This window comes from Strigops habroptila, chromosome 9 (genome assembly GCF_004027225.2).
Source record: "Strigops habroptila isolate Jane chromosome 9, bStrHab1.2.pri, whole genome shotgun sequence".
NCBI lineage: Eukaryota > Metazoa > Chordata > Aves > Psittaciformes > Psittacidae > Strigops > Strigops habroptila.
Genome location: NC_044285.2, coordinates 14,396,466 through 14,421,076, shown reverse-complemented (window position 1 = coordinate 14,421,076; position 24,611 = coordinate 14,396,466). Strand labels below are relative to the sequence as shown.

Below are 24,611 nucleotides of genomic sequence, written 5' to 3'. Positions count from 1 at the left end.
TCACCAGAAATATTTCATACTCTACTAAATGAAGAACCGTGTTGGGGCTTTTCTGTGTGCGGTTTTTTGTTTTGGTTTTTTTAGGGTTTCGTTTTTTTAAATTAGGGTAGAATGGACAGCAAAACTGAGAGGGGAAAAAAGGAAATTTAAACTCAGGAGCGTTCTTAGATGTTGGCCAGGGTGAGAGAGCACTATGGACAAAAAGATATATGAAAAACTGAGTTTCTTAATCACCTTTTGATTCAGAGATTTTCTTGTGTAAACTCTGAGGTGAATGAAGAATGCAGCAGGTCTTTGTGGTACTGTGCTCCAGGGCTGTTTTCTTTAGCGACCATGGCTTCACTGCCCAGTTTAGGCCTTGTGTAGCAGTTACGCAATGTCCCGCTGAAAGTAATGGGAATGTTTTATTGAGTAAAGGTTTGGAACAGTTGATCATGTATTTATATTATTTAACCAACTGGGTAAACAACCATGACAAAAACCCACACGGAAAACACAGGCACACAGCACACCTCCCGTCAGCACAGCATTCAGTTTAACAGCTTGTACTCCACTAATTCCAGAAACACAGTGTTAAACTGAGTTGTCTGTACTTCATGTTAACTCTGGGTACAGCTTTCCCTAGCTTTTCTTCGGCCACATGTGGAGATACTGGTGCTTGTGATCGACTGTACCGCAAGGGAAAGGCCTGCGCGCCGCTCGCGGCCTACGAGGGATGCGCCCGTCGGCCCTTGCACGGCAAGCGGGACCTACTTACAGGGCTGCGCTGAGGTGACCGCTGCTCGCGGGTGCTGGGCCCACCGCGGATGTGGCTGCGGGGCGGCGGCGGCGCGCAGGCGGCGCCGGGCCGGGCCGGGCCGGGCCGGGCCTGGCGGCGGCTGACGGGGCGCGAAGCGGCGGGCGCGCAGGCCGCAGCCGGCCGCGGGGTGTGAGGCCCGGCACATGGCGCGAGGCCCCGCCCCCGCGCGGCGGCCCCGGCCCAGCCCCGCCCCGCGGCTGCCGGAAAGCACGCGCCGCTGTGGGGCTGACCCGCGCTCTACCCGGCAGGCAGCGCGCCGCGCGGCGGCCTCCCCCGGCGGAGGCTGAGGTGGGGCGCCGCGGTCCGGCGATGTGAGGCGCCTCCGCCAGCGACGCTGCCTCCCATCCCCCCTCCCGCCAGCCCGCCACCGTAGCGGGGCGGCCTGCCGCGGCCTCTCCGGACGCTCAGCACGGTAAGCCAACCCGCTCCTTGCCCTCGGCCCGCCCTGCCGGGGCGGCCTGCCACCTCCTCGGGCGGAGGGAGCCGCCGCTGAGCGGCTGGCGGGCCGCGGGGGGATTGTCGCCTGTGAGAGCGACGCCATCTTAGGTCGAAGCGCGGCCTTGCACCCCCCCCTCGCGTCTCTGGATGGGGACCCCGCGTCGTGAGGGTTTCCTCGGAGCCCCCACGGGGTCCTGCTGGGAACCGTGGGGGTCTGTCCGCAGGGGCATCCCGGGCAGGGCTTGCTCCGCCCTGCTTGCGCTGTCCAGGGGTCGGCTGCGGCCAGGGCCCCCCGGCCATTGGCAGTGGGTGCCAGGCTCGCCGCCGGGCCTCCTCCGCTCCCGCCAGGGCTGTGGTATGCGGGCCTCGTCCAAACCCGAACCTGCAGCCTCCGCTGGAGTCTTGCGGTCACCCGGCGCGGGAAGGCAGGACGGTCAGGCTGCGCCCGAGGCGGCGGCGCTGCGGGCGCAGCGGCAGCTGCTCGGCTGCCCTGGGGGACTTGGCTTCCTCCCGCGGCCTCGCACCCATCGCAGCTCGGGGGTGTGAACTTCTGACTCGTTTGCAAAGGCAATATTACCCTTCCCTAGGCGGAGCTTATACCACCTCATGGCAGAGAGGGTGGTGTGGGCTGTTTAGGTTTGGTTTTGAGGGAAGTTGCTTTATATTTCGACGTTTTAAAACTTCCAGGTTCAGTTTCAGCCTGGTCATCGTTTCTTTGCTGCTGAAACAAATGCGGCACTCGATAAAAATAAAATTGCTTACAGTCCTGATGAAGCTGTGGATTGCACACTCCTCTACAACTAACATGTTATGTGCCTGTATGGGGAGTTGTCCGAAAAATACAACATACATGCTCACCGTATATTATTTACCACACAGATAATAACTTCCATGTTATCCTCCAGCTATTAAACTGGAGGGAAAATGTATTTGAATAATTCACTGATGCTAGTATTATGGAAAGATGACGAGGCCAGCATGAGAACTTTCTGGTTAAGGTAGATGTCCTCACTCTTTAAGCGCACTGCCAATTTCATACTAGTGATTTGATTTCAGTTCTTTTAAGCAAATCCAAAGAAGTGTTGAGTATGGGAAAGCTCGCTTGACTTTAAGAGTGGAACAGGTAAATTGCATCTAAAGTAATAAATGGGGTTTCAATAACTCTAAATCTGATTGCAGCTGCATTTCTCATGGTTTTGTATTGTATTGATTTCTGTGCGTCTTTAAGGTGCTCTTCTACAGATCACTTTCTGCCATTTTCACTATGCTGTTACACTCTTGTTACATTTAGTAACGTTTGTATCATTTTTGTTGATTCAATGTGAGTGCTTTTAAATACAGTTAAAAAAAACCCCAACCAACCAAAAAACCCCACTGGTTTTTGATAAACTTAAGTATGTTTAAACATAATTGCCATGATAAATGAAGATGTTCGAACTAGTGCTTTTAAACCCCTTATTTTATCAGAACCTTATTGCTCTTTTGTGCAATGAGTTCAATTTTTTTTTCTGTCTTGTATCACGTTTTTAGTTCATTGCTTGTCTGGTAACAATACTGCTGTTCGTAGAATTGTATTTTCACAGGTTGTTGATTATCTGTGCCTGCCTAATGAACTTACATGGCTAGCCTTAGCTTTTGATGGGCAGTTGCCTTTTAAAACAATATCTTGATACAGTTTAATGATATTTTTGAGTGTTTTAAAGAGCTAGTTCACAATTTTGACACTTGTTCTCCCGGAACAATGGTTTAAAAACTTTTTTATGAGATACATTGTTTCATTGGAGTTTTGGACCTCTCGGATCCAAAGGACCTCTCACCTTTAAGGAGACTTTTGTATGAATATGTATATATGCTTATACATCTTAAGAAAACAAGGAAAATATATTTTACTGGCAGTAAGTTTACCTTTCTTATCCTGGTGTCTGCATCTCCACTGGGAAACATTTGTGGAGAGCGGGGGAAGGATTCACTGTTGGGTTTGGCTTTGAGAGCAACCACTAGCAGGATTCCTGGAATGCATTTTCTATGTTAATGTAGTTAAAGAAGCTGAAAACTTGGAAGCTAGTTGTAATCTAAAAATGGATCTAGAGGTTTCCTTTGGTAATGGAGACCATTTGAGCAGTTCCTGACACCTGTAATCAAACCCATTCCCCCTTACTGCAACTTTGATTGCTCAGGCCACATGTTTTTTGGCCTTAGTTGTGCTGGTAAAACTCTTAGTGGGCCAAGTTATTTTTAACCTGCACTGGTTCACGTTTTAGTCCCTTGAAAGGTTGTACTAGTACAACAAGGGAGCAGTGCAGGAGCAGGATGGGAACCTATTAGGTCGGCTTTGCTGTCAGGAAAAAAAGACAGTGAAAGCTTGGCTTCAAAATACACATTGAGATTAAAAGAAGTCTGAAATAAATAAAATAGATTAAAAGGTCTGAAATAATCTCGATACTTGTCTTTTAAAAGTTGCCATATGTTTTGAGTCACCTTTTGAGAATACCTTAATGTATACATCCTGATTTGTAAAATTAAATGTCCTTAAGAGGTGCCACCACTTCGTGTAACTGTCTAGAAGTCCATGGTTGTCTTATGAAATTACTTTTAACTGTATTTAAAAAAAAATAATAAATCAGCTGCATTATACTGTAGCTGAGGTTATCACATGCATCTGTTAGAATGTTGCTAATATATCGATTGCTTGTGTCTGTTTTGTGTTTTCAGTATAAATTACACATGCTCTCATTTGCACTCGCTGAGCACATTTTATAATAGATTACTTTTTTACCTGAGGTCAAATACAACTTTTTTTTTTTTTTAATAAACCCCACAACTCATGTCAGTTCCATGAAAAAAAGAATCTGAAAATAGTCTTTCATTGTGCCTTGAAGTCTAGTAAACTTTGCCTCTATGTTAGTAAAGGAAAGGTGTTCTAAGCAATGTCCTTAAACACGGTCGTGCTGGATTCTCTTTCCAAGACCCTGGCACATTGTCTGCGTCAAGTGGAAATTGGCTTTGTGCTCTTCCTCTTTTCGCGCAACAAGAATCTAGTTTAGTGTCTTATTATCTTCTTTTCTAGCGTGATGTTTAACTTCAGCACCCAAAACTGATGGAGGGAAGAAGGAAGGAAATAAAGCTTTACTACTTTATACTATTCCCAAGACTTAGCATGTAACACCAGCAGCCCAATTCTCATGGACTTTAATGCAATGACTTGAATGATTTTTCTGCTCCCCTGTGATATGCTATTACAGACTTTTTCTTTCTACAGTCCATCACCAAATCTAGCAGCTCATTACTCCTATCCTGAAGTTGTCTTCTCTTGTTAGATACTAGATGGTTTCTCACTGCATCTGTGCTGAAGACTTCCTTTTAAAACCCTGCGGATAGACAATGAGGGATATTCTTGGTTTTGCCTAATTATACTTCAAAAAAGAAACTTGACCCAATGGTTAGTACATATGTTGTTCTTGAAATATTTTTTGGAAAGGAGAAAATAATGGGAAATTGTAAAGAAAAATGTGTTGAATAAACACCCGCTTCATATTACAAGATAAATAGTTTATATTAAAAGACAGAATCGTAGAATCAACCAGGTTGGAAAAGACCTTTAAGATCATCAAGTCCAACCATTACCCCAGGACTGCCAAGTCCACCGCTAAACCATATATAATAAAGACAAATAATTTAGCTTAAGAGGTACCAGTTTATGATTATGAATGTAATCTTGATTTTTCTTTTTTTTTCCAACTTGTATATAAGTTTTCAATGACAATTATATAGATTACTGCTGGTCTGATGCCCTGACTATTACGTTTGGGGAATTAAACTGTCAGAGAACTTCCCACTGCATAATAGTGGGAAGTAAAGTTCGCTTAACTAGTTTGCTTTGTCAGGTAAGTGTCGCATCAGCACAAGAATGAAAGAAGTATTGGTAATGCTTTCTGTTGGGAGTAGCCTGGTAATAAGACCAGAAATACTGATTGTGGCCTTTGTGAAAGAAACTGTGGCTCAGATATTCTTCACTTTTTGTCAAAGCAGTCCAGTGATGAATTGAATTGCATGTGCTTAACTCCTCATTAATTTAAAGGAATTCCTATTGTGGCTGGATATTAATATTCCTATACTGGCTGGGGTGTTCATGCAAAACTGCATTGTTTCCCCTCCAATTCACCAAGAAATGGAGACACTGAATTTTGTGAAGCTCTGTGTCTAAGGCAAAGCAAGTACCATTGTGTGGGAGCCCTGATCCAGGTTATTGCTGAGGCAGCACTGTGGTTTTATGAAATTACTGCTCTTACTACAAATTAGATCATTGGTAGTGTGTGTAAAGAAATACAAAAGTTTCTATTTCCTGTATTGTTCAGAAATGCTTTCAAGATTATGTTACAGGATGTGAAAAGAAAGAAGAAAACTTAATTGGCCATCACTATTAAAAAAAAAAAAAAAACCAAAAACCAAACCCAGTTGTGTTAGAAGTGCTGATGTTAATTGGTTAATTCCAGAAGTTACATATTTTCATTACTATTTTCATACATGACTTTTTTTCCTTATTGTAAGAGCAAGTCTCCAGGCACAAGGGATTCAGTCTAGTGAGATAAATGCAAAATTTTTATGAAGTCCTAATTGATGATAAAAACACTATGCGCTGTGTTGTGGGCATGGGTTGGGATTTTTTTTGTTGTCATGGGTGTTTTGTTTCAGGGTGGGTTTTGGGTTTGGTTTTCTTTTCTTGTGAATGATTTGTTTGGGTTTTGTTCTGTGGGTTTTGGGGAATTTTGTGATGGTTTTTGTGGTTTTAAAGAAAATGTGACTATATGGGAAGGCCTGGCAAAATCTTAGAAAATTTGTGGGGCTGTGGTGTAGGTTGTGGGTTTGGGTGGGCGTTTGGTTGGGTTGGGTTTATTTAGATGTAAAGAGATTAAAGCTGTAATTAGTGTTTCAGTAACTCGGTTGTGCTAGGTATATTGCATGCTTTGTAATAGGGTCTTCGTGTTTCTTGTGAATCACTTAACAGGAATAGGAGTATTTTTTTTTTAAAGATACTTTTCAATGTGGTGTCAGAGGCTTCCTCTGATAGTTACAGGGAGATTATAAAAAAAAAATAGTTTACCTGCAGGATATCTTTGGTCTTTTCTTGTCTTTAGTAGCAAGAATTGGAATTTAGCGAATCATCAGAAAGGCGACGTGGTGTCAATCTTTAAGATCTATATCAGATCAGGTTCAACCTGTACAGAACATGAGGGGTGGGGAAGGGAAAGAATTATTGTCAAGTGCAGTAATCTTTACTGAACAGTGAAACATTTGTTTCATGTAAGTACGGAACGGTTTGGTATGTGTGTTTTGTTTTTTCTTGTCTAGTCTCAAGATGGCAGAATTATTTATGGAATGTGAAGAAGAGGAGCTAGAACCATGGCAAAAGAGAGTGAAAGAAGTGGAAGAGGATGATGATGATGATGATGATGAGCCAATCTTTGTTGGGGAAATCTCAAGCTCGAAGCCAGCTAGTACATGTAAGATAACATTTTCCGTAATTTAAAGTAGATACTTCTGGGTGTAAAACTTTAAACTTAATTTGAAAATAGAGATTTTTATTTTTTTTGCTTAACATTAATACTTAAGAAATTCTACATCTTAAAGCTGTTTTGTAGGTCAGTGTCATACTGAAAATTTGAATTCTTAAGAAATTCTGTTCCAAAACCCAGGTTATACACAGCTCTGTCTACCTCTAAACTTCAGTCTCTACAGTCAAAACAAAGACATTTGAAGGGTTTAGCATTAACAATATGGTTAAAAATCAAATATATACAGTGCTGAAACCATGCATGCAATTGCTCTCAATATAGTTGATGTTTAGTTACATACTTGGAAGTGTCTCCCTGCTATAGCAATGTGTGTGAATTTAAGTACCTGTTTTTTCTCCACCCCACGTTTCATGTGTTGGTGGACAGTCTGATTGGGTGGACATCATTCTGACAAAACCAAGGTAACTGTCTTAAAGTGTCTATAATGAAAGCACAATCAGGAAAAGTGATTAACGTGAAAATGGTAGAAGCCTCTCTGTTAAGAGAGAGATTTTTATTAATAAATTCATTCATCCTCTGTAAAATAAAGAGATTTTTTTTCATCAAGTTCTGTAGTTTTCTCCTAATGCAGGCAGTGCAGGGAGTGAGGTTAGGTGGTTGTGATGACAGCAGATGTGTCAGAATTCCATATTTGTCCTGTACTTGTGCAGGTAAGTAAAGGAGAACATCACTTTTATTACTTGAATTTTAGTAATGAAACTTCTTGATTTCTGTGTGCGACTGTCTTGCAGTCATTTGTTATGAGGTGTGACCTAAGATTTCTCTAGCTGTTGAATACTCGGGACTTTGCCTGGTGAGGTTACTGCTTTCAGTTTCTGCCTCATCTCTGCTATGCTTTTATCCAAGATTTCCATAGTTGTTTTCTGAAGGTGTATAGTTTGCAGTGAAGAATCTCAAGACAAAATATTAAACTAAGCTTTTTGTCACATTCCAGTGCGTGGACTTTAGAACTGTTCTTAGCTGTTCAGTCAATTTAGTTCACAATACTTTCATCTTGCATCTGAACATTATTTTTGTTACTCACTGGGATAGTAAGTCTAATGCTTCTTGCACTAGCTTAAAAAAGTGGAAAATTGTGCTTTGAAGAAAGATGGAAGCTGATGTTAAAGTTCTCTCACCTGAAAACAGTTCCTAAGGGTTAATGTTTTTGAATATTTTAAATATATTCTAGATCCTGTTGAAAATTTGAGGAATGTTTTAAAATCTCTCTAAGAAGTTTTCTGCAGTTACAAACTTCTAGAAGGATGAAAAAAACCTTGCTGTTTTCTGGAAGGTCCAGAAACCTCTGGATTGCTGCTGATCCTTGGCAGTAGGTTATAGCATAGAACAACTGTTAAGGCACAAGGCATACATTGGAACAACAAATATGCCAAGTTTCATTGCAGTTATTGTGGTTTCAAGACTTTTTTGTAGTCATAAAGGATAGAAATAGTTCAGATGAAAACTATAATTTTAATATGATTCAGCAACTTCCAAGAACTTTGGTAAAAGATAGCTAAAATGTATGCATCGTATTCTAGTACTGTCCATACTCGGTCCTGACACAAGTAAAATCGCTTATGGTATAACTTTTTACTTTATCTCTTTTCCTTCCCTTTCCTCAACTTTTCTCTTTGTAATCTTCACTATCAAAAACAGCTATGGAAGAATGACCTCAGTTCTTCTCTGGCTTGTAAGTAGTACTACCTGGCAGTAGTCAGGCTTCAGTTTGTTATTGGTGATAGGCAAGACACAGTGAACTCAACTTTTCTTATCACTGTTTAGTTTTTCCCTGAGAAAATTCCTGTCTGATCAGATGAATAATTAGATGACAAATGGAAACTTGCGTGTAGTTCTTAATTTTCTGAAAGGTATGTTTTCTGCAGTACATAGCATTTTTTTTTAACCTTTTCCTGACAATGCAATTATCAGTTCTTATACAGACTGGTGTGGAAAACTGGAAGGCAATGGTTAAAAACTCAACTTTGACTTGCTGGCACAGTGTCATATACAATAAAGTGCTGCTTCGGATGTTCTGGAGGGTTAGTTTGACTAGGATGAAAAGTAATTTACACTTTGTTCCCTTTACCATTTCCTGCAACCACTCATTTTTCCTGCAATTACTGCTCATTTTTCTTGCTTCCTTTTTCATAATGATACAGACCTGTAATTTGTTGCTACTTTAAAATGTTGTTCTGCATGTTACCTTTCTTCTACTTCAGTGCTGTTTTGCTTACACAGGACAAATAACACTTTGATGGGGAAGGGGACAGGTCTCATTAAGACTGTGGTGAATCAGTTGAGTCATGTAAATCTAGTTTATAATTCCAAATCACTGAATTATTGACATTTTCTTTTTAAAAACAGTAAAATCTGCCTTTGCATTTTAGGATGTCAATTGTGTGTGCATCAGACTGTCTGAAGCTGAATATACTTTGTGAGACAACTTTTAGGATAGAGGGGTTTATTTTGTAGGCAGATGAAGCTTCATTTCGCTCTGGAATTCAAATGTGAGGTATAGACTTATTAGAAACACAAAGAAGTATGTATTCAGCAAAATACCAAGTTAGGATAATTCTTGCTCATAGTGTTGTGTTGAAGTAAAAATAGTATTACTGTTACAGAATGAAATTTTGTCATCGCTTAAAAAATGTAAACCTGTTTGGATCTGTTTGCAGCTGCTTTTTTATTAGTATGATCTAAAAGCAGGTGACAGGTTGAAAGCTGTGATTGTCTGAGCTCTACTGCTGTTAGTTTTATTCATCAACCTGAGTAGTGTATACTAATGAGCCATTGCTGGCGGAAATAGCCTTAAGGTTGTTAAAGGCAATGTGTAGATACTCTGTATTGTTTGAGATCCTGATGTAATCTGACCCTGGTTTGAGAAGGAACTTTAAATCTTGTTGCTTAAATACTGGAGGATCAATCTAATTTCATATGCATATTTTCACATGTCAGAGCAAGAAACTCAGTTGCAACAGTAACAAAACTGAGAATCTGGGGTAGAAGAATACTTGGATTTGATGAATATTTTTGTAACTTTCTGGAATGATCAGAAAGCCCAGACTAATATGTAAAAAGTTGGGGAATGTTGGTGGCATTAGCTAGGGAGTAAACATCAAATCTAAGAAATTGCACCTGTTTCCTGCGAGCTAGAACTGTGGTCAGAGACTACCATGTAGGATGTTGAAGAAAAGCAATCCTCCTGTAACACAGTTCCAACACAACTGCTTTGGTTGCTGGTCTGTTGATTTGTCTTTCACACTGGAAAATGGAGATCGTGAAGTCTAAAACCAAGTTTGTAAGTGCTGTATTTTCCTGTAATACAGAAGCAAATCGTGTAGTTACTGGTTGAGACAAAATGCTTCCTTTGATGTAGAGCAGTTACAGTATTTGGGAACTTATTATATATGTGAGAAATAGAAGTAAATAAATGCATTATAATCACCAAAGCTAAATATTTATGAAATGTTCTTTTTTGCTTGCAGTTTTATTTGTGTGTTAATCTATTTCTAAAAAAATAAAAACTGAGATTCTTAAGTGAACTAGCTTAACCTAAAAGGAGGGGAGAATGTATCTTAATTTGTACAAATTGCACTTTGTTTTGCCAGGTATTTGTTTTAGAAATAATCTTCTAATTTAGTAGTCAAATCCTAATTGGCTTACTTAGTGGATATGAATGCTACTTTTAATTTGAAAAGCAATTAAGCTATTAATTTAACTGCAATTAAGATAATGTAACTTTTGACAGATATATTGAACAGAGTCAACCTCAGCTCATCACGAAGGGGGATACAGAATGGTGCACCCAGTAGAGGTACTTTATTGTCCTAATATGGTAATTAAAAACAAAAAATGCACAACACTTATGAAACATCTGACTGCAAAATTATCGAAAGATAACTTTGGAATCCTTTGCAACAGGTACAGTTACTACATTCAAGCCTGACAGTCACCATTATGCGCCACCTGCCTCCAGTCCCAGTGCCATGCCTGTTTCATCCGTCTTTCAGTCTGTATCCAGACCTACAACTAGCTCTATAGCAGTTCAGCCATTGTCTATACCAGTGAATGTTTCAGGAACTTCACAAACACCGCAGAGACCAGTTGCTGGATGTTTATCAACACAGCAGATGCCTGGGTCAAGTTCGGGAATATCACAGCCTGTTAGCAGACCTGTAACCATTCCAGTGACAACACAGCCAGTATCAAGAAATATCACGGTTCCTGTAGTGGCTCAACCTGTATCCAGGCCAGTGACTACTATAACATCAGAGCCTGTAATACTCGATCAGGTAAATTTTTATTCCCTTAAACTATACAAGACTTGGGTGCAATTACTTTTGAATAAATTAAGAAGCAACATGCTGACCCAGTCTAGTAATTTGAAGACCTGGACTAGATTATAGACTAGCATTATGTAAACTGTAAAGATTCTAGGACCATAACCTTGCACTGGTGAATTAAAATATATATTTGAATATACTAATTTGCGAGACTCAAAGATGATAGCTTTAGTAACAGTGGAATTACATTAAATGAAAATCTTAGGCATAAGAGAAATAAGTACTGTTTAGGTTATGTTGTGTGGAGAAATAATGGAAATTCATATTCTCTAAATTTTGCAGATTTTATTGTTCAGAGACAGATCCTCTGTATTGATAAGTTAATTTCATTTTTAAATAGCTTGCATTTGGTGTTTAAAGTAACATTGTGCTTTTCCCACCTGATTTTTACAGACCCTCTCTTGGTATTTTTGCTTCTGAAGAGAATACTATAGTGGTAGCTCCTTAAGTGTGTTTGCTTTGTGGTTCACTTAGCACTTGCAGTGAAACAGTAGTATGGTAAGGAGGGCTTAAGCAACCGAAAGTTGCAGGGTCAGTAGATGAAACAATTTGACAACATAATTGTTTAGTTTGAAAAGCCCAAGGGAATTATGCACATAGTTTGTGTATCATAGGTCTTCCTGGATTGCCACAGAACCTCAGAATGATAACTTCAGGGAGTCAAGTTAAATGCTGGTTTTATTGCCTTGGCTGGCAGACATTTGTGAGAGAGAAAGAATAAAAATTAAAAGTGTAATACTTGGATGAGGTAAACTATGATACCATTATTGAAAATAGTGTAAGATTAAACTGTTTAGGCAGTGTGCCTATAATATTAACTACTTCTGTCAGGTTAAAATGAAGCCTGACAGTAGGTTCCATATCTACCATCCATGCAGATATTAACACCTGTGGTTGTCCCAACTGTTAGTCTTTTGGTGTAAATAAAAATCATGCAGCTTAATGTATTCTGCATTTGTTGAACAGGGCAATCAGTCTGAATGAACATAGTTAGTAAGGCCATTAAGGCATGAGAATTAGAGGTTCTTCTTAAGACTTGTGGCTAAATCATTGCTCATGGGTGGTTGTATTTTAAGAAAAACAATGCAAAGTAATCATTGCCTATCAACTGGGTAGCTGAATCTCTCGCCAATTCATTAGGAAAGAACTCATGGTTTCCAATTTCGAGTCTTCGGCAACTGATTGATAGTTTACAGAGAGAAATTGTGGACATATCTGCTGAGGCAGGTTAGCAAAATCAGTCTGTCTCTGTGTGTAAGAATGCCTAAAAGTGATATAGGCAAAAGGCCAGGTATCAGTAGGATATTTAGATTGCCTCTGGAGTTCTCTTAAATCTGTCTTTATACAGCAGGCCAGATTGATATAGAAAGGACTGCTACTTCACATGATATATACACATGTTTCAAGTCTGTGAATTTTATTTTTATAAATGTTTGCTTAGGATATAGTATGCTTTATAAAATCCTTCAAAGGAGTGCTAGGATGTCTTGCAGAATCTTTACTGCAAAAGAAAATCCCCTCCTTTACTTCCCTCACACATCCATGCTTATGTTTTTGTTCTAATAGATAAAGCTGCTGGTGGCTTCTATATTGTTGTTATTAGAAAACCTTAGAGTACACAGAATTAGGAAAGCTGAACTTCTCCAAAAGGTATATGTAAGCTGGACGTAACTCATCGAGTCAGTAATTTCCTTTAAAGACACTATGCACACAGCACTTGTGAGTTTTCTCATTCATCAAGTTTACTTTCAGCAGGAATGTCACAGATGAGACTTTAGTTAAGTTTTATAGTCTTACTTTGCCAAAATCTGCAATTTCTTCCTTGGCAGAGTAGAGAAACGCCTATTTGAAGAAGATGCAGCTTGAAATATGATTTTCAAGGTACATGGCATGGAAAAGGATTTTTTTTTTTTTTAGAGAGGTACTATAATTCAGCTTCTTGGGCAAGATTCTGTGATTTTTAATATCATTTGTGCCACATTGCCATTTGCTGTTCTTAGGGTCATATGTATACGACCTATATTTTAGTTCATGTCCTTGGTTTGAATTCTTCATTCGAGAGCTCCATAGGTTTTTTGAGAACACCCCTCCCTTTATCTAGTCTTTATTTCACTTGGGTCCACTGTTTCATAGTGATGATTTTCTGCCTGGGCCGTTCTGTGATGTTTTTGTTCACCCTTTTTCTATTTCTTCCTGACTTGATTCTTCCAAAAGGGCGAGGGTTTCAAATAAGTTTTTCTGGGCAATATTTGGCATTTGGATCTTCAGCTTCCAGATGTTGAAACTTACCTTAGAAAGTAAAATAGCGTGATGTGAAGATGGCTGTGAGGTCTGACTAGACACTGTGGCAGGACCCCTTTTTAGCTGAACATCCTTTAGAGTGCCTTTGCATTCTTAATATGTTGCAATATTTCTTAATCTCAGGATGTGGCAGTTTTTTTCTGTAGGAACTGATTGCTTTTGATTGCAAACTGAGTTGGAACACATTTCCTCAATTTCATAACATGTAGGTCTATAAAATACCTTTTGTTGATGTTTGCTATTCTAGTTTTATCATTGAAAATACCCATTTCCAGTCACAGGCTTGATTCACTGACTTTCTGTGAAAGACTAGTTCCTGTGTTCTTGTTACTGCACTATGTTAATGCAGTTCCAGAAATTCTGAGTTTAATTTGGCTTCAGTTGTATTGTTCACAGCAATTCTAATTCAGTCAGAGCTAGTACTGTTGTATATAATGGCACAGGGCTATCCTCTTCTGCAAGAAAAATCTGTTCTTAGCAGTGAAGATTTTCTCTATCCCAGCAGTCGCAATGCTCTCCCAATAAGCCCCAGCCAATTTTGTCCATATCTTTCCACTACTTAATAGGTATTTTTGTCAGTCAGAGTGTGATTCAGGTTCCAGTTGTTCCTAGTTAATTTTGGGAGAGCAAAGGTCCCACACCACATGTGGTAATTTCTCTGTGTGGATTTGGATACCAATTACTATGTTGGTTTCCACAGTTAGGAAATTTATGATGCACAGTATGAACTCAGTATTTTCATTAGTCTCTTGGAAAACTAAGAGTGGTGATGGATTATTTTTCTTCGCTTGAGCCTTAGGATATTAATTTATAAAGGTGGTGGGGTTTGCTTTTCTGCATATGAGAACACCTGTATGTTAGTTGGATTTTGTATTTTTCATTGATGTGGTAAATGTTTTTCTTTAAAATGCTTTCGCTTTCTAAAGCATGGGAAGATATTGGGTGGGGGGGGAGAAGGTTTGTATGTAAAATGATAGAGCCAAATTGCATGAAAAGAATAATTGTAAACAGACAAAGAACATTTTGAAAGTGACAAGACTTTGAATTTCCAGGCTGTCTGCTTTTACTTTTTTCCTTGCCAGGTAGAGTAGTTACCACAGAGTAGTAAGAGAAGCAGATTTTGCATGTACCTATTGTATTGGTCATATTTTAAGTATAGGTGGTGTGCATAGTCCTTCACACTAAGACCCTGCCACCAGCAGCCAGTAGCATTAGTTGTGCTTGAAGTAGCGTTTAGCTGAAGCTACCTTGCTTGTAATTTATTTCACTGGCTAGTCTGAAACCATTGTGGCTACAGTAACACCTGCACTTTTGTGACTGCAGCTCAAGTAGGTGTTATTCATGACAGAGTAGAGAAATTTAGTAACTATTTCCACAACTACTCTAGAACACTTATACTTAGTTTGGTTAGATTGGATTAGGTCACTCGCCAAAAGGAAGAATGGCTCTTCATTATCATTAAGGACCTGGAGGGTCTTCATTTAAGACATGTACAACAAAAAGGCAGGATGGCAAGAAGCATCTTCCTTTTTGTTCAAATCTTTTCTCATACTTAGGAGTCCTAAAACAGCCTATTATACCTGTATGTTTGCTGGTGCACCTAAATTGTGGCAACTTCCACCACAGAGACATTTTCAAATAAGTAGCACAACTGTGAATGGGAAGCATTTTTTGAGATTGATCTTTACAGCAGGAAGTATTTTGGCCTTTGTCTCATGGATACACTGATGACAAAGTCTGTGTATGTGTATGGGGTGATTATTTTGTTTTCCAAGGAAAATGAAGCTACTTTTGTCAAATATTTTGTTTCACAGTACAGCTTGATGAAGTGTAATCAACTGAATTATTTCCAAGTAAAAAGATCAAGTGTCAGTATTTTGCCATTCATACCTTAACATTGAAATTAATCCTAACTTTATTATAAGGTTTTTCTTAGCTCCTTATTGCTATTGCTGAAAATATTTCATGTTTCAGATTGATTGTGTTAGGATAAATGGCATACTAAGATGTGAGCAGTACCGATGAACTTTGGAAAGTGTATTTCTCCTAGCTTGCCCTGAACCTTGAATATGTGTAAAGAGAACAAAATTTCATGTTTCTTTTTTCTCCAAATGTGAACTGTTGAGTGATCAGTGAAGGTGTTTAATTTTAACAGTGTTCGGTGTTGGAGCCAAAGAAATGTGGACTGTGTAAGTTTCTAGGTTATATGTGATATTAAAGGGCAAACCTTTTAAACTGAAGGGTAAGAGAATTCCTGTACTGGGAGGTGCACAAAACTTAAGATAAGAAGGCACTAAGTAACATGAACCAACTTTTACATTAACTGTGTGCTTTCAAAAAGGGTTTGATTAGATTGGTTACAGAAGTCCATATGAAATTACTCTACACAAAAGAAAAAAACCCCTTAGTAATACTGTGTATGATTGCCATTCCCAGTCACCATCCTATAGATACTTACTTTAATTAAAGCTTGACCACTTAGTAGAATTTGACGTATTTAATATTATCTTCCTTTGAGAAGCTTCTGCTTGCTGCAAGTTTACGCTACTTTTGAATTGTGTTTTCTGATCTTTTAAATTGCACCTAGCACACTGTAACACACAAGAGTAACACGCAAATGCCTGAGTTTTGGTTGAAGGAAGAAAGTATTAAGAGTTTTTTGAAAAACAAGTATAATTTGAAATATCATCAGACTTTTGAAAAAAAGCAATTACAATTAGCAATTCAAACAGGTTTAGTAATACTTCATAAAATGGACTTTCCCAGGTCTTATGGTTGTTTTTACTATTCTGATATACAGCTATGAATAAATGAACAACCACTGATGAGAGTTGCAAACTTATTAAAATGTCAAAAGAAACTATTTTGGGGAGATTGTAATTAACTTGATTTACAGCTCAGTACTTAGAAGTACTTTTAAGCAATCATATGTTTTTAAAATAAACCCTTTGAAGCCTGCAAGTAAAAAAATGTTAAACCTCAAATTTCTTTTCCCTCTTGAAAATATCTCATTAGGATTATATTATGGATTCGCCACCAGCTGCGCCAGATAATACATCTGGTATACTGTTTGGTGTGAGAGAGAACTCGGGAGTTCCACAGTACCAGACTGGGCCAGCAGTGAATGTAACAGGTGGGTATAACTGTAGTAGTTGATAAGAGAAAGAAACAGCCTGATGTCATTTAACTGGAGTGCAGATCTTTGGATTATAACTTTAAATAGGATTTCTAGAACATAGTATAGTTACTTTTTTCTTCCCTCTGTACATAGAACTGTATAATGTTTAATGAAATAAACTTTGGATGCTCGTGTTGTCAGACTTTGCTTTTCAGTGCATTAGACTGACTGTAATATCGACTGATGTCTTACAATGCTCATTTAGTAGATCCACTGTAATTTTTTTAGACTGATAAAGGCTCATTTTCAGTATGTCCAGCACTCTTTGACTAGCATGAATAGGAATGATTTTTGGCAAAAGAGGGGCTGTCAACAGTATGAGAAGAACTTTGAGCCTGCTGAGTGGATTCCCTTCAATGATGGATGATGATCTTGGTTTCTTGACTGCTATGTATAGAAGCTGGAGTAGGTGAGATCAAAAGAATCCTGACTGAAAAGGTGGGAAAGTGAAAGAGTACATAGTTCAACAATATTGATTGGTTTTGGGTTGTTTTGTTTGTTTTTTTTTCCAACTAGCTAAATTGTGTTTCTGCAGAGACTATTTAACCTACTTAAAAACAAACCAAAAAGCACCTTTTTTTGTGTCACAGCAGGTGAAGTAGGTTTGAAGCATGCAGTGTACTCAATCTTAAACAGGCTATAACTTGGAACTTGCCTTCTCTTTTGTGAAGGATTGTACTTTTGTAATAACGGACCAGAATCCTGGCATTCAGTCTGTAAGTTACAGATGACAATCGCTTCTGATTCTTCCATGAGGTAACAGGTTATGTACAATGAATGGCCTAACTGGTCATACTAACAAGTTATGTAGAACATAGTGGTTGCTAGTTTATTCTCCTTGAAGTGATGATTCGGCATCTCTAGTTTAGATACTTATCAAAGAAGTTGTGGTAGTGTATTTCCTTGCATGTGTCCAACTATTCTCTGATCTCATTCTTGTCTTCCTGGGTTACATAACTTTTTGTTAAGTAAGCAGAGATCTTATTTCTTGCAAATGGTTTGGTATTCCAGCCATCGTTCTCTAAAGAACAAAGTTTTTTATCGATTCTTTGTTGATTCTTTGTTTGTTTGTTTGGGAGACCTGCTTGCATATTAAAAGCTTACTTGCATTAGTGTCTTATCAAGGAAAAATCAAATACTTCAAAGCATCCAGGATTGTAATTCAAAACATCTTAAATATACCGTATTTAATCTATCTTTATTTCTGTGAGGTGACAATAGGATTTAGAAATTAAAAGGTTTAGAATTGTGGGTTGAAACATGAATCTTTGTCACAGAAGGCAAATTTAAGATAGATTTCACTTTACCACAAGGAGTGTCTGCATATTTTGTGATTTGGCTTGTATGATGAGGTCACGTAAGACGCGTGTATTCATGCTGATCGTATGTCCCAATGCCTAGTTGCCTGCTGGCACTATGTGTCCTCTTAATTCATGTTCAGCACTGTAGGCAAAAGACATTCTGGAATATGGTATTTAAAAGCAGAATCCTTTTAGGAACTGGCCTGTGATATGCAGGACAATTTAACATCTATACATGGATCACTAAAGACATTTTTTTAGCTCGATAGCTTAAATATTAATTTCTGAGGTCTAAGCAGGGAAACGACAAGCTGTTAATGGACATCAACCAATAATTTTGTTACTTTGCTAAATAGGTGGTGGTGTTAACTTAAACAGCATTGCTAACTTATCTGCAGGTTGGATGGCCACTGAGGATGTATGTAAAACTGTAGCTTGCTTTCTGTGAGAATATTTTGAGATCATTCTCCCACTAACTTTACCCACTTGGAGGAACCAGAAAATGTCATGACCAATAGAAGAACTGTTCTCTTGTATTTAGGAGTTGACTGGGCTGTATACTGGGCTGTGTATTCATAGCATTACCTTAATGGTAGATGTTGGTGAGGGATTGTGCACTAGAGTCCTGAAACAATTTGGTTTTCATATCCCTATTCTGTTAATTTGATCTGTTAGCACAGTACATTTAATGCTTTTATCGTAGGTTACCACTTCTGTGTCTTTTGCCATCGTTCATAAAATCAGGCTCAGCCAGCACAGATGCTCCCAACAGTGTTAAGGATTTTACAGTAGTGCTGTAATGTGTGTTGAGAAACCTATTGGCTTGGTGATACAGCATCCAGTATACTTTGCTCCTTCTTGCAATCATTTTAGATATTGTACACAATAATTCTGTGTGAGAATAGCCAACTGTTTTGTAATAGATAGAAAACATTGACAGAAGTACTCACTAATAGCATGAAGTGAAGGTAACAGGCTCCTGAGCAGCCTGAAAACTAAAGAATTGTTTGGCAGCTCCTTTTCTCGGCTGTCTCGTGTACCTGGAGTCCCTGACAGTTTCAGCTGTGTGGTCTGCTGGGTAGATGATTGGACAAACTAGTCTAGAACACAGGTGACCTACACAGCAGCTGTGTTTACACAGTAGCCGAGAGAGACACTTTGATGAAAAGAGGAGTCAATCTGATTTATATTGGCTAGATATTAAATAATTCTTGGAATTGGTTTCATTATCTTTCAGAATAGGCTTAATTTTTTTTTTTTTTAAGTGAACAACAATTCAAATGCAAACCTATGTATATTCTTCTGAAAGAATTTATTAGATCAGAGTTGTATAAACTGAGTTAAGAATGTTCACCTTTATAAATACATGAAATAGCCTTCAGGCTTTAATTGAAATTATTACCAAATTTGTTGATGTGTAAAAATAGTCTTTTCTTCCAAGTCAGGTTTTCTACAGCAAAAAATTTTGGTGGTGGTGGTCTTTTTGTTATTAACTTTTGTAAAATCAGTCAGACCTCCTGTGTTATCCCTGGCCCTCATTACACAGCTACACATAATTAAATATATTGCAGCAGTGCCTGCTGTAGGTTGATGGCCTGATGCTTGAATAGCCTCTGATATAGAAGAATGCTAAGGTCACACCAGCTTTATGGAAGCCTTTGCTGGTCAAGGCACATATGTCAATGTAACCAGCTCATATACCTAACAGTGCAAGCGTAAGTAAATTAAAAAACCCTAGAAACAAGTAGTATCTAATTAACAACCTGTTTATTTTGTGAATGTGTTCATTACCTTAGCCAAACAATGCCTACAGTGAGACATTTGAGCTTAATGTGTTCATTTATGTTAGAAAGAAGGAAAGGTGTGTTACAATGGATAATGTTCGGGTTATTAAATACATATATAACAAGTGAATTATGTTTTCCTGTATGTGAGATAGAGTGTAGTAAGTTCTCCAAAATGCTTAAATATCAGCATTGTCTGCTGGGGGTCTTTGCCTCTGTGGGTTGAATGGGCAGACTATCCAAATTGCTTGCTATGTGTAGATAGCTATTACTGAGTAAACACAGCTTGGGGGTGGGAGTGGTTTTGTTTCTTCTCAAAAGGTTGCACCATTGTGTGACACAAGTTACCCCTGCTTGTTGAAGATGACTTTCTAATTCAGTTTCTTATTACACCCAAAGAAATTGTTGGAGCAACTAGACCGTTGCGAGGGCAATATTCAAGAATGTTCTTGGTTCAGATTGTTGTGTCTGGAACCAAAGTCTGGTCCTTGTCATTGCTTATGATAGTCTTAAGGCTATTTGCAGTCTGTGATTCTGACAGATTTACAGGGCCTGTGCTAGCACTTCAGACTTCTTGGTATGTAGCTCTGCTTTTTCAGGTCTACTTGAAGGCTGATCTCTGTATTGATATTACATCATCAAGGGTAATCTTACAGTGACAGACATGAGTTTCAGGACAAGATGGAGCCAGGTTTTGATGGGCATGTTAATCAGGCACTGAACCTCTGATTTCAGAGTTGTTATTTAGAGATTTTCTTTTGTTTAGAAGAAATACTGCAAACAACTGTTCTTGAAGAAGGGAGCAAATAGGTGTGCTGTGATTAGTCATTAGGAGTCATGACACTTTTCATTCTACATACAACCTCAAGTCTCAAATGTTTTACAGGGTTATATAACAAACTAAACCAGCATTAACACAGAACCAGGAGAAAGGATAGATGTTTCTCATCAGAAGGGCAGAGGTTGTTTCAGACATCGGGTATTGCAGAAACCAGCTGTTTAGCTTTATTACTGTGAACTCACCTTGTCTCAGATTAGTGTGGGTCAAGATGTGAAAAGTAGGCCAAGTAAATTCAGGTGGGCATAGTATGATTTACTGGGTTTCAGGGATGGCTCTGTATTTCTTTCCATTTACCATTTCCTTCTCCACTGGCCTTCGAATGTTTAGTCTGAGTTGGATATTGTTTTCTTAACTTCTGTATGGTTTATTATTTAGGGAGATCTTAACTGGTTTATGTGGACTTGCCCATCCTTTAAAGTGTAGGCATCACTGCTGTGTTTGTAATATACTATGGAAAAAACCTGAGGTTCTTTAATTTACACCACTGTAGGTCTGAATGAGAGTGTTTTTGTATCTAAGTGTCTTGCTATTTCTGAAGGCAATGGAGTATCTCCAAAAAAGGCCAAGCCTCATGAGGTTGGTGCTGGAAGCAATTCAGCTGTTTCACCTGCAGTTAACTCTACAACAGTAACACCATCACAAAACGTATCTCCAAAAGGCAGGGTAATCGAATGGTCTAGCTGTCAGTCCATGCATTTGTTGTGTGGAAGAAGGTAGCACTCTTGTAATGTTTGAGTTGATTGGTATTATTAATACTATTAAGGCAATGTAAATGGGTAATTGTTCTTATGCCTTAAAACAAGAAAAACCTTTCTACGCAAGGGTTTACGTACCTTTGCAAGTTAATACACCTTAGGTTTTTATCTGTTAAAATTTTAGACCTTTGTTGTTTGAATTCTGTAAAGCAATGACTTATTTGTTCAGTGGCTCTGAAGACAGATGATCAGAATAAATGCCTCTGACATCATACCCTGAATTCAGATTTTCTGCATCAAATAACTGAATAGAGAGTTGAAATTTAAAAAACAACCAACCAGAAGATCAAGATTGAAATAATTCTGTGACTGCTGAATTTGTCAACCAATTCTGATTAGATAAAAGTAAGAAAAATAAATCATTGTAGCAATGCCAGGCAAGGCAGCAAGATTGTAGAATCTCCATCTTAGGAGATATTCAGAAGCTCGCTGGATGTGGCTCTGAGCATCCTGAATAAAGTTGGACTCTGAGTGAGAGGTTGGACAAAAACACCTCCAATTTAGGTTCAACCTAAATTACTCTGTAAGTCTGTACTTTGACTAATTATTGCATTTTGCAGTTCCTCCCTTTCTTTTGCAGCTGTGTTTTTGATACAGTTTAAAGTAGTGGGAAGGGAGGAGACAGATTTAAGTTTCAAAGAGAGGATGTTCTTTGAAAGACCTTTTCCTCCCTACAAGAAGAGAGGTAGTCTAGCTGTTTCAGCGTATTAATAGTTAGGTGTGTTTTCCTCCAGAGCCAAAAGGTGCTTTCCAGCTGGTTGTAATAGACAAAGATTTATTCTTGACTTTGAGAGATTTCCAGTCACATACTCTCTCCCATAATGTTAAAATGGGGCCCTATCTGCGATTCTGTTGTTAGGAATAATTTAAGATTTGGGGTTTATTATCATACTCTTCCCTAGCAACCAGAAGGAAGTGGCTATAATATGGCATATTGCAGCAAAAAATTTTCCTCCACCCTGTGTTTTATAAAACAGATACTATGCTGCAGTCTAAAATACACTAAACGTAATTAGAGGATCTTCCTAAATGCTGTAACAAAGTCTCTAAGCCATTCCACGCTAGCATAGCAATTTCTAATCTGTCACAGAACGCAGCACTGAAACACCACAGAACACAAAATCTTCCTGCAGAACCTGTTTTCTTCCAACTCAGCTTGCACTTAGCTGTGATGTGTCCGAGTGTTTTACCAACAGTGATAGCAGCAATTTGCAGCACTGTTTTGCAGTACATCTCTTGCATGGCCATCCATTCATGTGGTGGACTTTGTGCTTAATTATGATTATTGGCAATACTGTTAACTTCAAGGAGGAACATTGTCTGATCCATGTCTACCTCATGGACTATGCAGGACTACTTTTGTGAAAAAATGTGTGATGCATGGTCATCTCTTAACTTATACTTACTTACTTATTCCCTTGTTATGAGGTGGATGAATTTGTGTGGTTGTTTTTATCACATTTTTTTCATAGCCCTAGCAGGGTACAGTTGACTCTGCAGTTGAGATGTTACTTGAAACTCTTCCTGTGTTTAACTTCTTCTTCTAAACTACATACTCGGCATGGAGTCATCCAGCTGTGTGAATGACTTGAGAATGCAAGAGAACTTTATCTGGAAAGTAGCACCTGCTCTGATGTTTTTTGGCAATAGGGAGAAAACTGGAAGCATGGGTTTATTCATTGAAGTTTAAGCTAATTTAGTGTTTTTCTTGTTTTCCTCAAAAGTTATTAATCATTTTATGGTAACAAGAAAAATACTATTTCTATTCATTACTGGGAGTAATTACTTAGAGGATTTATTCTCCAGGTTCTCCTTTGCTCAACAGGAATGCTGCATCTGAATAGGCCTAGGTTCCAACAACTGCCCAGAGAGAAATATCCTCACTGGCAACCAGATGGTGAAATTCCTTTCCAAAATCCATTATCTGAACCCTATTGTGATGATGATCAGGTCATGGCATAAAACAAGTTTTACATGCTCATTTGAGAATCAAAGTTCTTTAAAACATCAAAAATCCATGCTATCTGCATAGAATTAATGCTTTGTCTCTATCATGCTACCTTCACCCTCCTATTATTTCCTTGGTTGCTGCTAATATTTTATAAAAGTTGTTTATCAAACAGAACAGGGTAGTTAGAAGATGGTTGTAAAACCTTGCTTATGGTTACCTCAGCTACATCAATTGTAATAGTTTTCATTTGAAATTGCATATTTTGCTAGAATAATAATAAATCGAGTATTCTGTTTGTGAATTCTGAATCTTAACATATTTTAAATTTTACAGGTACAGATGCTGCAGCAAGCACCATTAAAAATGGAGGGCCTTTTCCACGAGCTTGTCCGAAGTGCAATATTCATTTCAATCTTATGGATCCTCTAAAAAATCACATGAAGGTAAAATGTTTTGGGCTGTTAAACATTGTAACAAACTTACGTGGGCTTTGTTCGATTATGGAAGAGTGCCATGTTTTGATATGAAGATAGACTGGCTGCTGGCTATGATCAGCCAGACCCTAAAAGCTCAATGTCTTGCAGTCACGGAGTTGAAGAATGGAGTAGGGGATTTCTAAATCCTACCACTTTTTGCCTTATTTTTCCAATGAATGGAGGCATATTTGCGGTCTATGTATGATTTCTCTCTGCCACAGCTGTGACTTTTTGAACCATTGGCCAGATTCATGTGAATTCCATGAGGGTAAGTGTCTATGATAATAGGCAGCCAGATGACCCAGATCTGTGTTAGATCACTACTGAGACAAATGTAACAGTGTAAACCTACCTTTTTATTTTGATACAGTTACTGTTCAAAATCTGTATTTGAATATAAATAAAGTCAGTGTGTCAGAGAATTGAGCTTTGTATCTGACTCCAGTTAGTGAGTGGCTTCAGTTTTTAAAATGTTGTTTTCATTGATGCAGGTTGGTAAGAAAGATTGATTCCCTTGTTTCTGTTTCCTCTCCTCTCCACTTCCATCCAGTATTGTTGTCCAGATATGGTAAATAACTTTTTCCTGGGAGTGGCCAAAACAGAATGTTCCAGCACAACAAGCAAGATTGCTGAATCTGAGAAAGGAAAATTGATTATGTTAGTTAATGACTTTTATTATGGGAAACATGAAGGTGACACCCAGCAGGTACAACAGGAGCAGAAGACTCATACGACATTTAAGTGCTTCAGTTGTCTGAAAGTTCTGAAAAATAACATAAGGTATTTGAACTCACTTCCTTAATTGTTTGTTAATCACCTACAGCCCATAGCACGTAGTCTCATGCATTGTCTTTCTGGAATAGAAATTTTTTTCTCATTGAAAACTGGT

The 24,611-nt window shown here is 38.5% G+C and overlaps 1 protein-coding gene across 12 annotated transcripts in view; it reads left to right on the top strand.

Moving 5' to 3' along the window:
• Positions 1–391: 391 nt before the first annotated feature.
• Positions 392–24,611, top strand: part of ZNF280D (zinc finger protein 280D) — a 51,173-nt gene continuing 26,953 nt past the window's right edge. For 2 of the 12 annotated variants that reach the window (XR_003993070.1, XM_030496875.1), the window contains exons 1-7: positions 977–1,211; positions 6,587–6,738; positions 10,541–10,606; positions 10,714–11,084; positions 16,452–16,569; positions 23,580–23,689; positions 24,273–24,502. Coding sequence is in view for 11 of the 12 variants with exons in the window: in XM_030496875.1 (XP_030352735.1) it covers positions 6,594–6,738; positions 10,541–10,606; positions 10,714–11,084; positions 16,452–16,569; positions 23,580–23,689; positions 24,273–24,502 (1,040 nt within the window). In the remaining variant the exon portion in view is untranslated. Of the gene's footprint in view, positions 1,212–4,554; positions 4,677–5,687; positions 5,720–6,586; positions 6,739–8,448; positions 8,483–9,337; positions 10,091–10,540; positions 10,628–10,713; positions 11,085–16,451; positions 16,570–23,579; positions 23,690–24,272; positions 24,503–24,611 lie in introns of those variants that run through there. The other 10 variants (XM_030496880.2, XM_030496876.2, XM_032920161.1 and 7 more) reach the window with 10 other exon arrangements.